General features: G+C 37.4%; 2 protein-coding genes across 3 annotated transcripts in view; both read right to left on the bottom strand.

Annotated features, from left to right (window-relative positions):
* LOC127440760 (gastrula zinc finger protein XlCGF57.1-like) overlaps positions 1-15,176 on the bottom strand; it is a 191,303-nt gene that overhangs the window by 57,426 nt on the left and 118,701 nt on the right. The window lies entirely within an intron of this gene.
* On the bottom strand, positions 882-14,079 carry LOC127440798 (gastrula zinc finger protein XlCGF52.1-like). Of its 2 annotated transcripts, XM_051697709.1 has the most exons (5): positions 13,945-14,079; positions 13,485-13,566; positions 12,599-12,680; positions 8,574-8,714; positions 882-3,118 (listed from the first exon to the last, which is right to left on the bottom strand). In XM_051697709.1, the coding sequence occupies exons 4-5, from the start codon at positions 8,683-8,685 to the stop codon at positions 1,923-1,925; spliced, it is 1,308 nt and encodes a 435-aa protein (XP_051553669.1). In that variant the 5' UTR covers positions 8,686-8,714; positions 12,599-12,680; positions 13,485-13,566; positions 13,945-14,079; the 3' UTR covers positions 882-1,922. The 2 variants fall into 2 exon arrangements, with proteins under 2 accessions (XP_051553669.1, XP_051553670.1); XM_051697710.1 differs by lacking the exons at positions 8,574-8,714; positions 12,599-12,680; positions 13,485-13,566; positions 13,945-14,079 and adding an exon at positions 3,300-5,733.

Raw genomic sequence — 15,176 nt, 5'->3', positions numbered from 1 at the left:
AAGTTATCACCTGGGGCCGTTCTTTGTACTTTGCTTAACGCATCTGAGATTATATGACGTATTCCATATCTTCTAATCATGATAATTCCTCTCTATCTAATTTTGTTCTTCAAACACATTAGCGGATTTGATTAGTATATTTCGATTGAGTTGTCTGAGGTAATTGCGCGTACCTGTGTTTACTGAAAAGGGCACATGTAATGATACTTGAAACCATGATCAGCAATGCAGTGATTGGCTGGCGACACAACATACCAATGTAAAGATGCCATAAACTTTTGTGAAATAATAATAAATCATTATATGCATTTATTTCTTGATTTACACTTAAATAAGAGATTTGTTTTTTGTATGTATATAGCACTGTAAATAAACTGCCTGGCTATAAAACATTTTTTTTTTATTTGGATTTAAATAATGGTTATGATCTGGGGTTTCCTCAGTTGGTCAGGTCTAGGCTCAGCAATGTTATGCGGCAATAAAATGAAGTCAGCTGAGTACCTGAATGACCACGTTATCCCATCAATGGATTTTTTACCATCACCGTACCGACATATTCCAGGATGACAATGGCAAGATTCATCGGGCTCAAATTGAGAAAGAGTGGTTCAGAGAGCATGGAGAATAATTTTCACACATGAATTGGCCACCACAGAGTCCTGACCTTAACCCCACTGAAAGTTTTTGGGATGTGCTGGAGAAGAATTAACGGAGTGGTTTAACTCTACCGTCGTCGATACGATATCTCAGCCAAAAATGTATGCAACTTATAATGTGACATATTCAAAGCTAAAAGGCAGTAAATGACAACAGGAGAGTCGAACCACTCCGTAGTCTTCTAAAGCACTTGGTGTTTTTACATGGCTGGAAAACAACGAAAATCATAAAATATTTTTTATTTAAGAGGGCTATCATGTACACTTTTCTAATGGCACAAATACAGACATTGCTCTTATAAGTTCTTTGCATCTGTTGAGCTGTACAGTGCACTAAGGACTAAGTTCAATGCAGACAGAAGTTTATGCACAATTGTTTTTTTTTTTTTTTTTTTGAGTGAATATGAAGTAGATTACTCATGGCTAAAGCAGTACCTCTAAATGAGCTGTGCCTTTTATAATCTACAATATTATTATTTATTTGAAATGATTCATAAAATTATAATTATACTAAATTTATTAAACATATCTGCTTCCAAAGGCTGCTCTTGTAAGAATAATGCAGAGGCTGGGAAGACTTCCAGTATCACATCTGCTTAAAGGTGCAATCTAATCCTGTTTATGTTAAATAAGTTTTGTCCAGAGCAGGTTTGAGCTAACGGACCTGTTGCCATGACAGCAACTCAGAGATGCTCTTCGAAGAATGTAACAATTCAGGATCAGGTCAAATCATCAACAATGAAATCCAGATAACTCTATAATCAACGTACGAAGAACGGGCCCCTGAATTGAAAGGTGTTTTTTTTTTTATTGTAAACTTACTTTGGGATGCAATTACTTCTCCCACAAACCAAAACAACCCAATTTCACTGGATATAAAAGGTTTTGACAACTCTGTGCTCCCAGGCCATTACCAAAATGCAACTGTGTAGTGCAGATGAATTGGTAATTTCTTTGTCATCAATCAGAAGAATCATCCATACAACTAATAGTGCCCTCTCCAGACAGCACATCTCCATCAATTCATATATTTTCCTGTGGAAGAAGGTGGCATTTAATTACAGACAAATTACAGAAAATTACTTTAGATGATTTACTCTTTGAACTGTATTTCTTCCAGTTCCCATAGGATTTCTCCATTCCTATGTACAGGAAAGACAAGTCTCATCCTTATAATGTCTCTCAAAATAGGCATATTGGTATGACCAAAATTATTTTTTGTCTTTATTTCATCCATCCTATAAGAGTTATCACCATATCACTCTTTTAGTCTTTAGAACATTGGAGTAATTTCTCTCTTGAATGACATTTCATATGAGCTCTTAGCTTTGTTTTTCCTGCGAAACTCTTTCCACACTGAAGGCATCTGAAAGGCTTCGCTCCAGTGTGAGTTTTTAAGTGGCAACTCAGACTTCCTCTATGTGTGAAAGTCTTTTCACATAGATTGCAGGTATAAGGCTTTTCTCCAGTGTGAATTCTGATGTGATACTTTAGGGAATATTTGTTGATGAAACTCTTCCCACACTGAGGGCATATGAAAGGCCTTTCTCCGGTGTGAATTTTCATGTGATAATTAAGGGCACTTTTGTCTGTTAAACTCTTTCCACACTGAAGGCATTTATATGGAGTCTCTCCAGTGTGAATTCTCATGTGCTCCTTATAAATTTTTTCATGTGTGAAACTCTTTTCACACTGATGGCATGTGTAAGGCTTCTCTCCAGTGTGAATTCTTATGTGGACTTTAAGACTTACTTTATGTCTAAAACTCTTTTCACACTGATGGCATGTGTAAGGCTTCTCTACATTGTGAGTTCTTATGTGGATATTAAGACTTGCTTTGTGTGTGTAACTCCTTTCACACTGATGGCATGTGTAAGGTTTCTCTCCAGTGTGAGTTCTTATGTGGACTTTAAGACTTCCTTTCTCTGTGAAACTCTTTTCACACTGGAGGCATGTGTAAGGCTTCTCTACAGTGTGAGTTCTTGTGTGGATATCAAGACTTCCTTTATGTCTAAAACTCTTTCCACACTGATGGCATGTGTAAGGCTTCTCTCCAGTGTGAGTTCTTAAGTGGACTTTAAGACCTCCTTTATGTGTGAAACTCTTTTCACACTGATGGCACGTGTAAGGCTTCTCTCCAGTGTGAATTCTCATGTGCCTTTGAAGGCTTCCTTTTACAAAGAAACTTTTTCCACACTGAGGGCATGTGAAAGGTTTCTCTCCAGTGTGAATTCTTATGTGCCTTTGAAGGGCTACTTTATTTGTGAAACTCTTTCCACACTGAGGGCAGGTGAAAGAATTTTCTTTTTTTGTTCTTCGAGATCTTTTTTGTGAGTGTTTCTTTTCAGTCTGGGAGCAACTATAAGATTTTTCTCCAGTTACGAATTTAGTAGGTTTCTGATACTGATGTTTCTCCTCCACTTCATTCAGTCCTTCACTTTCCTCTTTCAGCTTCATCAGGTCTAAAATAAAAAAATAAAGTCAAAATAAATACAAGTGGGATAAAATGAAAATGATATAAAAAGTGAACCACATCAATAGCATAAAGTAACAGGTCAAATATTTATATCATTAACTACTTTTCCATCCAAGGAATAAAGTTTTAGCGCATCAAAATAAAGCTGATGGAAACTAAAATTTCACCCCCTGCTGGCCTCGCTAACACCTCTTCCAGCAGCAAGGACAGTTTTCCCCAGGAGGTCTCCTATCCAGGTAGTGACCAGGCTCAACCCTGCTTAGCTTCAGTGGGCAAGCAGTCTACAGCTACAGGGTGATACTGCTGCTGACGAACATACATTTTGTAAAACATGTAAACAGAAGTCACTGGTAGAGGTCCAACACATCCTAGAAATAGGATAGATGTTCCTTTAGTCATCCAATAACCAACTAGTATGTTCAATATTTTTTGCTGTGTTGCTCTTAAAGGAATGAATTGAGAGATGCAACTTCTCAGAGAGCATTAAACACGCTGCTTAGTTGTGCTTTTCCGTGCAGATTTTATACAACTGACTGTCGCTCTGTTGAGAGAGTTTGCTGTCTTTAATGGATGACTTACCACAAAACTTATACAAATTGGAAATAGTCAAGAGAGCTTGGTGTTACAGAGGAGGCTCTTGTGATAGAAAAAAAGAGGTGCTTGTAATGAAACAAGAGTTGCTGGCTTTACAGCGAGAAAGGTTTGAGTTGGACTTAAGGAAGTCTCAACAAGAGTATAAGAGGGAAATGGAGAGAGCTAGACTGAAAATACAGAGGTTTATGTCTGTAGGGCCCAGGACGCTTACCTGCCCGGATACAGGAAAAAAAATGGGGTGGTGTCAGAGGGGAAGAGAATGTGCGAGTGTGTTAACCCTTTCAACCCCCTTATTAAACACCAAATATGAAAGACTGAGCTAACCAGGTGCCTCGGAAAAAACCCGGCCTAACTGCTACACAATAGAGCTGACCAGGTCTTCTGGGGCAAGGTAAGCCTTCAGTGTCACACACACAAACAACAACACAATGACGACCACGTTAAATGCTCACACTCTGTTATGAATGGAACTAACTATAGTGCAAGGACCCCCTAGACCAGTGGTTCTCAAACTGGGGCAACATTTTCTTTAATTAATTATAGGCTTATTCTAGCTATAAGTGGTATAAACTAGTGCCCGGCCGATTTATCGGTCGGCCGACATTAGCCTTTCACAGATATATTGGTATCGGCGTATATGTTTTCTGATATGAACAGATTTGAAAACTTTTTTTTCAGAACATATAAAGCAGAAAACAATGCTTGGGGTGATTTAGAATTGGTGTCATAATGTAGTTTGTCCAGCAGAGCACCCTCCGACTTTTTTGTTTTTTTCTCCCGTTTTCTCCCCAATTTGGAATGCCCAATTCCTAATGCGCTCTAGGTCCTCGTGGTGGTGTATTGACTCATCTCAATCAGGGTGGTGGAGGACGGATCCGCCAATCCACGCATCTTATCATGTGGCTTGTTGAGCGCGTTACCACAGAGACATAGCGCGTGTGAAGGCTTCACGCTATTCTCCGCGGCATCCATGCACAACTCACCACGTGCCCCACCAAGAGCGAGAACCACATTATAGCAACCACGAGGTGGTTACCCCATGTGGCTCTACCCTCCCTAGCAACCGGGCCAATTTGGTTGCTTAGGAGACCTGGCTGGAGTCACTCAGCACGCCCTGGATTCGAACTCGCAACTCCAGGAGTGGTAGTCAGCCTCAATAATCGCTGAGCTAACCAGGCCCCCCGACTCCATCATTTACAGAGCTGAGCTGACGGTGGTTCTGCTAACAGTGCGGAGTTAAACGGTGTCTTCGTGATAAGTTGCAAACTAGTTGGTGAAATACATACTGGAAGGTTAATAAACAATGACCCCATCATTTTCCCTTTTCAGTATAATTAATATAATGTTAACCCTGTCCCTGACAACCATGTCACTCATGTTTATCACAACTGTTTGCCATGTTAGCCAGTTATAGTTTGTCATTTCAGTCAGTAACGTAGCAGATTGAAAGGGAAGCATCTTTTTGCAGCTCAGCAGACAAAGGTGCAGTGGTGGATTCTGTCTGTTGAGTGTTGATTTCACGCTACATTGTTACCTAGTTGGTGAGACGCAATGCTGGATAGTAAATAAACAACGTCCATCTTTTACTCTTCGTGACAATGAGCTTATAGCTAACTAGCTAACCACATAGTTACTTTCATTGTTGTCAGCTGAGTGGAAGCTAATGTGTAAACATGTATTCACCAAACTCTTTTGTTCAGGATTTGCAGTTTGGTACCCCCTTCAACCGAACAATTCCAGTCATTGCATTTACAAAATGTAATATTTAAAAGTCTGGTTTTCCACCGTTGAAAGTTTCCCCTGAACTTTTATAGCATTTTTTTTTCTTTTATACTTTTATTCTTGTTTTACAACCTGCCCCTAATTGACTGGCAGTATTAAAATAGTCAGCATTTGACTGATACTAAACAGTACTACTGATGTTTATTTAGCTATTTAATTTATTTTTATTTATTCTTTATTTAAATGGTCAGCCATTGACTGATACTGAACACACAGTACTGATTTTTATTTAGCTATTTATTTTATTTTTATTTATTCTTTATTTAAATGGTCAGCAATTGACTGATATTAAAGAGTACTGATGTTTATTTAGCTTTTTTATTTAAATTTTTTTGAATTTATTCTTTATTTAAATGGTCAGCCATTGACTGATACTGAACACACAGTACTGATTTTTAGTTAGCTATTTATTGAATTTTTATTTATTCTTTATTTTCTCAGTGTTCATTTCTAGAATTTGTCGACAATGTATAATAATAATGTCAAATATTCTTTGCTAAAAATATTTAACAAAACAGCCATCAGAGTATCTGTGCATAGTCATATTGGTGCAAAATCGGTGCACAATCCACACAGAAAAGGTCTGTTTTCATTCCAGCTCAAAATGTAACTATATCGGCCACTATATTGGCAATCAGTTAATTTTCCCCCTCTAAAATCGGTATCAGTCTCAAAAATCCCAAATCGGTCGGGCTCTAGTATAAACTGCCACTTAGGGCCCCCAAGCCACCAGAAGCCCGCAAAGCAAGGTGTTTTTTAATTTTTAAATATAATAAAAGCTGCGAGTAAGTGTGCTTTTCATTTCTGAAATTGTGCATCCTCGTTTCCTTTCTTCCTTCCCTTGCTTCCTAGCTCCTCCCTCTAAGGAAATAAAAATGAGGACGGAGGAATCAAAGCAAGATGGATTTTTAAAATGGAATGCCCTACTCAGTGCTCACTCACGCATCACTTCAGAGCATCGTCTTTGTGCAGCTGCATTACATTGGAGCGCTTGCCGTTATGTTGTTGAAATTAAATGTATTAATATATTCAAAATAAAAACTGATAATTCAAGATGCACTCTTAAAGTATGTGACAATTATGGTTTATTTAAACCACAAAGCTGAAAAATGAATTAAAACTGTTGTGTCAGAAGTGAAAGGGGAGGAGAATTTATGCGTGTCAGGTGCTTCAACCAAAAAGTCTTCTGTTTAGGATGCTCCTTGGCTGAAGTTTCCTCCAACCTCAATCCTTGCGGTGCATTTAGAGAATAGATACGTCCTTCATGATGGTGGACTTTGATCAATTTCCGGGTCGCAGGCTCGAGGACTGAGGAGCGAGGAAACGGAATGCACAATTTAAGAAATGAGAAGCACCCTAAGACCCAGGCAGCTGTTATGGCTCAATTAGACAGTTATAGGTGGCCCCCTTGTGGCCTGAAAGGGAAGAGAGAATGTAACTGCAAGAAGAGAGATGTAGATGTGACAGACACGTGCACACTCAAGAGTTTTTCATCATCATGAAGCACACCTACAAGTCGGGAGCAATCGCTGCCAGACAGCAGGTAAGAATTGAATGTGAGCCAGCTACCTGGCTAGATTGTGTTGGTTCATTGTAAGTTACAACAATTAGTTAGCTAACGTTTTGCAGCTGTGTCTTTATTTTTTGTTAATTTATTGTTCAATGTTTTACGTTTTTGTGTAGTTAATATATTCCAGTTTGACCCGGTGAGGTCTACGGTGGAACCTGATTGTCAGCACCAAGGAAGGGTTAAAACAATGAACAGTCCATGAAATGGGCTATACCAGTCTTCTGCCTGGACCCTTCAGCATTCAGCTGTCAATGTTAGAGATTAATATTTTGAATGCTGTTCATGCATTCATTTACCTAATTTGGCATAACTTTTTAATAATGTTCTTTCCATGTTTTTAATGCAATTTGAGAACTATAAAATGTGTGTTTTTCGTGTGTGTGAGCGGGATGAATAAAGAGCGCTGTTATATAAATATACATTGTGTCTTTATATTTGCGCATTTATTTTGCTACATGTATATTTCAAACAAACTTCCAAACCGAAGTTCTCTTCTTATATGTCTGGATTAATACCTGGTTAATATAACACAAGGTACTGTGATATAAATACATGTGGAACAATGTACATGAGGAATAACACTGTATAACATGATGCATAATTTTAAAAATAATACAAAAGAAAACACAGGCTTAGGGTCTTTTCTTTATTTAAATAATTGCATATTTCTATTGAATTGAGGGTTTTTTGTGAATGGTTAGAAAAGAGATTACAGAAATATTATATTATCCTTGCAATAAAAACAGCAGTGAGTTTCTGTTCTGCAATTCATTTGTCTACACAAAATATTGCATGTAAAGAGTCTTTTTATGGGATATTTACGTGCTTAGTCCAAATGAATTGCCGAACCTCGCTGTGATTTTTAATGCCAGGATAATATAACAGGCACAATGATATAATTGTTTATTTTTTTTCTCCCAATTTGGAATGCCCAATTACCAATGTGCTTTTAAGTCCTCGTGGTCGTGTAGTGATTCACCTCAATCTGGATGGTGGAGGACGAATCCCAGCTGCCTCCGCGTCAGAGACCGTCAACCCGCGCATCTTATCATGTGGCTTGTTGAAGCGCGTTGCCACGGAGACAGAGCACGTGTGGAGGCTTCACGCCATCCACCGCGGCATCCACGCTCAACTTACCACGTGCCCCACCGAGAACGAACCACATTATAGCGACCATGAGGAGGTTACCCCATGTGACTCTACCCTCCCTAGCAACCGGTCCAATTTGGTTGCTTTGGAGACCTGGCTGGAGTCACTCAGCATGCCCTGGTATTCGAACTAGCGAACTTCAGGGGTGGCAGCCAGCGTCTTTATCACTGAGCTACCCAGGCCCCCCCAATGATATACATTTTAAATAATGTACATTAAGACAGAAGGTATATTATGTGTTTAGAACAACATGGGGGGAATAAATGACAACAGAACTTCCAATTTTGGGTGAATCCTTTATTGATCTTCAGCAGTCCTTATATAAAAATCAAGAATGGGCACCAACCTCTTTGTTCCTCAGTATCTTCATTCTTCAGTCTGAATGGTTCTGCAATACAGATGTCTTCACTCTCCTCTTTGAACTCCTCTTTAACAAACTCTTCTTTAATAAACTCCATCTTCAGTAGTATGTCAAGCAGATTTAATTCTAAGGATCAGATGGGGTGGAAAAAATTATTTGATGCAAAAACATAAATAAATACAATTATAAACGGACCTCAAGGAAAAAAAAAGTAGAAAAATGTATGTTATAAATAATAATAATAAATAATTGTTATAAATAGTGTATGTGAATAGTTATGGAAAACAATTCTTTTTAACATTTCAGTTAATTTAAGGTAATCACTAAACTACCTTTTTAAGGGGCCAGAAAACCCTGTAAAGGGCGGCACGATATGGAGGAAAAATGCAATATGTGATAAGTTGTTGGATAATGCAATACCATTAGCTATGTGGCAGATATTACAATTAATATTTAAATATTTGTATTTTATTTTTAAAAAGCATATGAATACAAAGTTAATTTCACCATATTATGGAACATCCTAAAATAGTTTGTGTTATGAAATATTTAATTTTTACACTGTAATTCATGTTCGTATTTATTTCATAATTAGTTTATTCAATGTGGGACTTTTATTTTGAAAATTGTTGTTGAACTGTTTCCACCACAGAAAAGGCCATTCTGGGGCCGAAAACCTGGTTAGACCCTGGCCCCAAAAGCTTGCTGGTCTCTACGCAGGAAACGATTATGTCAGGGTATGTAGGGCGGGATAATGTTTCATCACCATAGTAAAGTTTTCCCAAACAACAACAGTAGCTACCTTCTGCAGCAAGGAGTACTTCTTCGCTCTATAACAACAATAAAAAACCCATAAAATTATCAGACATCAAAAGCCTTCAGATAATACAACAAAACGAATAATCTACGAGAATGAAGATATAGCACGAAATGACGCACACCACCTTCAATCGGACAGTTGACCAAATCGTAAACAAATTTAAAAAACTTGAGTACAGGGACCAAATGAAGGACATAAGTAAAAGCGACAGTGGATGGAGCACTCGGACAACGACCAGCCTGCTGACTAACCGAGGCATTGAATTCAGCCAGTTACGCTCATGATAAACAGTGAATCGTTATAAGTTGTTATATTTGCCAACTTTGTTAACTTTTCTTACAGTGTTGTCATCTTATTTTGTGCATTGTTTAGTTCTGTAAGGGGATTTTCGACCAGCTACTCACTGAGTTTGGAAGATCGCAGCTATCTGTTTGGTAAAGCAGTGGGATTCTCAATCAATAATATTACATGCTATGGCAGGGGTATTCAAACTTTTTTGGTTGAGGGCCAAATGCAGAAAAAAACAAGGTGCCGTGGGCTACATCGCTGTAATAATTTTAAAAATGGCTAGAAGCTACAAGATTGCCACAATGCATAATCTTTATATTAAATGTTTAATATTATTCCAGTTTTAATCATAATTTGTGCTCTATGGTATGCTTGTGTAGGCATGTAAATAAAGAATAGGGTATTTCTCTCACAAGGAACTTTTATAATGGAACAGTGATGCGTCTTATACAAAATATTATACTCATTTATTCGCATTTTTCTCTTTTTGACGTCCATTCAGTGGCACTGCAAGAACATTTAGATCTGCTACTGAGTGTTGGGTGTGACCATCACAATAATCAGATTACATTTTATCAGTTTGTGAAGTGATGCAATGAATTAATCTTTATTTTTCCAGGAATTACTCTTTATAGCTATACAATTATATCTTCTGTTCTGTTGTTACTTACGTTACAAATAAGCTTTTAATTTGATCAAAATTATCGCACTTCATTTTATTTTGTAGCCGTGCATGTGCAAGTGTTTTAAGTGCTCTCTTCTACAGTACAGTGTGTCCGCACTCAAATGGTGCTGGGAAGCCCGTGAATAATTGTTCTTGTTTCAACGAAATATTAGAATGAACCAATTAATTACAGTATACTTCCCAGTGCTACAGAGGATGTTCTGGAAGAGTATGCTTGGTTTGCACGTCTCTGTGCGCACTCAATAAACAGCTCTTCAGCTCTGTTGACCCACATATATAGCATGCGCAGGTAATAAGCTCGCGGCTATTTTCAGCTCTCAGGGCAATGCCCAATATGGGAGCGCTACACATGAACAAAATCTCAGGTGTAGATGCTCAATAGTTTGGTTTGATTATAACATGCATTGAAAACTTCAAAATGCAGACTTTGAATAAGAAGCGAATTAAACTACTGTGAACTAGCCCACATACAGACACTTACAGGACTTCCTGGAGTTTTCTGACTAGGGATGTCAATTTTCAGACATTTTCATAATTGATCTTTGTGGAAATTAACGATCAATTAATCGATTAATTGTTAACATTAATATCGCAAAACGCACACGGAGGACTCCAGATAACATGTGCATGTAGCCTACAGCTAATTAATACATTTAAGAAATGCAAACGTTGGAATTTTCCTCTTACAATATTCTTAGGTCAGTGTATATAAATACATTTAGGCTATGTTTAGTAAAAATTTGTGAACTGTTTAATTACTGTTAATGAATTACTGTTCAAAATAACTTCTATCTTGAGATCCTTAAAATCCACATTGTTGAATGTGGTATATTTCAGACCTTTGGATTGATTTTTTATTAGAAATTAAGTCAAATCACGCTGCTTAAACAGTACATAACACAGGCTACCGCTTCTCTGGTGATGGTGTCAGCTGAATGTGTCTTCGTGCTTTCCCGTCGATCACTGATGTAATTGTAGGTTGGAATGAAACAAGGAGATCAACAGTGCTTGTACTTTAACACATGATCACGGTGTGTGCAGAAAACATTAATGTTCATTTATAAAGAAACACTCCAACATTGTTTACATTAAGACTGCTTCATCTCTGACCTGTGTGTCAGTGCAGCTCTTCTTCTGTGAAGCAGATAAGACAAGACTTGCAGCCCGCTCGCACCCTCTAGCGGCGGATGACTGTACAGACAGCCTTATCAATGTCGTGATCACTACAGCCTGACCGAAATGGGATTTTCGAGACTGATACTGATTTTAGAGGGGAAAATTCACAGATTACCGATATGGTGGCCGGTATAGTTTCATCCGGTTTTGAGCTGGAATGAAAACAGACCTTTTCTATGTGGATTGTGCACCGATTTTGCACCGATAAGACTATGCAAAGGTACTCAGAAGGCTGCTTTCTTAAATATTTTTATCAAAGAATATTTGACATTATTATTATATATTGTCAACAAATTCTAGAAATGAACACTGAGAAAATAAAGAATCGATAAAAATAAAAATAAATAGCTAAATAAACATCAGTAGTACCGTTTAGTATCAGTCAGATGCTGACTATTTTAATACTGCTAGTCAATTAGAGGCAGGTTGTAAAACAAGAAGCATTTACACCTGCCGAATCAAGAGATAAACAGCGGCAGCAGTGTTACACTGTATTCTGCTATACAAGTTCAGGAGAAACTTTCAACGGTGGAAAACCAGACTTTTAAATATTACATTTTATAAATGACACGACTGGTGTTGTTCGGTTGAAGGGGGTACCAAACTGTGAATCCTGAACAAAACAGTTTGGTGAATACATGTTTACACATTAGCATCGACTCAGCTGACAAGCAATGAAAGTAGCTGCGCGGTTAGCTAGTTAGCTATAAGCTCGTTGTCATGGAGAGTAAAAGATGGACAAGCATTGCGTCTAGGTAACAACGTAGCATGAAATCAACACTCAACAGACACAATCCACCACCGCATCGTTATCTGCTGAGTTACAAAAAGATGCTCTGATGTTTACCTTTCAATCTGCTGTGTTACTTACTGCACTGACAAACTATAGCTGGCTAACAGCAAACAGTTGTGATAAACATGAGTGTCATGGTTGTCAGGGACAGGGTTAACATTATATTAGTTGTATTGAAAAGGGAAAATGATGGGGTCATTGTTCATTAACTTTCCAGTATGTATTTCACAAACTAATTAGCAACTTACCGAGAAGACACCACTTAACTCCGCACCGCTTAACTCCACCCTGTCTGCAGAGCCACCATCAGCTCAGAGTCAGCTCTGTAAACTACATAATGACACCAATTCTAAAGCATTGTTTTCTGCATTATATGTTCTGAAAAAAAGTTTTCATATCTGCGCATATCGGTAAACATATACGGCGATACCGATATATCGGTGAAAGGCTAATATCGGCCGACCGATATATCAGTCGGGCACTAATGATTACTGAATGCATTTGTCCTGAAATTAAGTAATTGACTATCGAGAAGCTTTATCGATCAAATTATTATTGACAATTAATTATAAACATCCCTAGTTCTGACGTCAAAAAAGCCAGAGGATTTTAAAGTTAAAGGTGATCGACTGAAATATTTTTATTTGCATTATAAAATTCTAAAGGTCAATAATATTATTAATAATAATAATAACAGCAATAAAAGTTTCTTATTATTATCATTATTGTTTGTTTACAAATGACAACAATATTTAAGTTGACTGGGTGCCAAAATATAACCATGTGAATAAAAGGTGAACTGATATCTTACAACTAAAGTAAACAAAAACAAAAAAGAGATCTAAATACTTTAAAGTCCAAATAAAACTTGAAAAAAAAAAAAATATGCAAAGAAAACTGGCTTCTTTTCTACTGAACACTTTCACTGGAATTACAGTTAATTTTGCTGCTACATTATCCAGTAGACTAGTTAACAATAAAGTTGTTTTAAAAAGGCTATACATTTATATTGAAATAATGTGTAGTTAAAGATTTGTGTTTCATTACATGTAAAAGTGTACCCCCAATTAGTATCACATAGTGAATTATAGGTATTCTAAACTGATTAAAAAAAAAAAATTAAAAAAAACCCACTGGTATTGGATCGTGATTGGTTTCGGATGATACTGAGATTTCAGGTCTCGGAATCTGAAGAGAAAGTGGTATCGGTGCATCCCTATCAGAAACATGAAGTATTTAAATTCCAGGGAGAATACCAAAGCAATAACAAAATGTTTAGTATATGAAAAATAAAAAAATGTGTGATCATATTGCATGTAAAACATCATTTATGTTAACTTCTTGTTTACTGAAGGATAAAAACTATATTAAGAACCATATTATGAAATAAATATCAGCCCATACTGTGTGTGAAATTTAATTTATGTTAGCTTCTTGTTTACTGAATTGTATAAATGCTGAGTCGTCATCACACACACACACACACACACACACACACACACACACACACACACACACACACACACACACACACAAAACACAAGTTACTTGTGATGTTGTCGAATTACCGTATTTTTCTGAAATAAAGTCGCACCTGGTCAAAATTACGTTGCTGAGAGAGAAAAAATTAAAAACACAGATAGGTCACATCTGTGTAAGACGTCTGCAACCCAACCCGGGCCCGACGGGACCCGAGAACCCGACGGGTTTTGAGCCGGGTTCGGGTCAGTTTTTCCAAGTAGGACTTCGGGTTCAGGTCTGTAATGAATGAAAAAATAAACAGGCTTACCGAACTTGTTTTGCGTACATGCTCTCACTCAAAGACATGCGCGAATGGACGAGTTAGGGGCCATTCACACCGAATGTGTTTTCCCATTGTTTAAACACATGCTGAACGAATGTCTTTGACATTTGCACTGCATCTCATTTAAAGGCCCGTGCAGACCTCTAATCTGTGAATAGGTCGCACTGAGTGAGGTCGCTTCTGGCAGGCAAAATACTCTAAGGAACTTTAAAACACTATACTACCGTCTCAATGATTGATAATTTAATGTGTTTGTGTGTAAGTTTGTGTTTTGGTGTGCAGTGTGTTTGACCCGGCCGACATCAGTTACGAAAAAATTATGTATATAAGTGGCTTCATACTATAAGTCGCAGGACCTTTCAGATGATGAAAAAAGCGACTTATAATATGGAAAATACGGTAGTTACGGGGGTTTAGGCGCATCTTTTGAACTTCAGATCCTGAATCTGTGGCATTAGAAAATAGTTCCATACACAAAAGCAATTTTTTTTTGGGACAGTCTTTAGTTTTTGCCCATTTATTTACTATCACAAATATCACAAAATCGTGCTGTATTGACATCTATCAGCACGGCTGTACAGCACTCTTGCTCGTTTGATATTACTTATGTAAGCTGATAAGGTAACTATATTCACTGACTGTAATCGGTTTTGGAACGCGGATGTAAACGTTTGCAGGGTAAACCTCGATAGCGGTGAATAAGAGACTACTGCAAATATAATCTTTGCTTACCTATTTGCTTCAATATCAAAAGAAAAACGCCACTATTAAGTTTCCACAACTTTCCAAACTAAGAAAAAAGCCAAAGGCTCGAGTCCATGTCACAAATCCAATTTTAATGGACTTGGACTTAAATGCATTTTTATTAAATACTTAATACATTTTTACTCTGACTTGACTTGGACTCGAGACTTTGGGACTCGGGATTTTTTTCCAAGTCTAGCCGAGTCTATGACATTTGTGATGCAATGAAAAAAATATAAATAACAAAACAGAAATTAATGACATCTCTGTCTGCATGC

The sequence above is a fragment of the Myxocyprinus asiaticus genome, chromosome 5 (genome assembly GCF_019703515.2).
Source record: "Myxocyprinus asiaticus isolate MX2 ecotype Aquarium Trade chromosome 5, UBuf_Myxa_2, whole genome shotgun sequence".
In the NCBI taxonomy this organism is placed as follows: Eukaryota; Metazoa; Chordata; class Actinopteri; order Cypriniformes; family Catostomidae; genus Myxocyprinus; species Myxocyprinus asiaticus.
The sequence above is the reverse complement of the archived record's forward strand: the minus strand, read 5'-3'. Positions and strand labels throughout refer to the sequence as shown.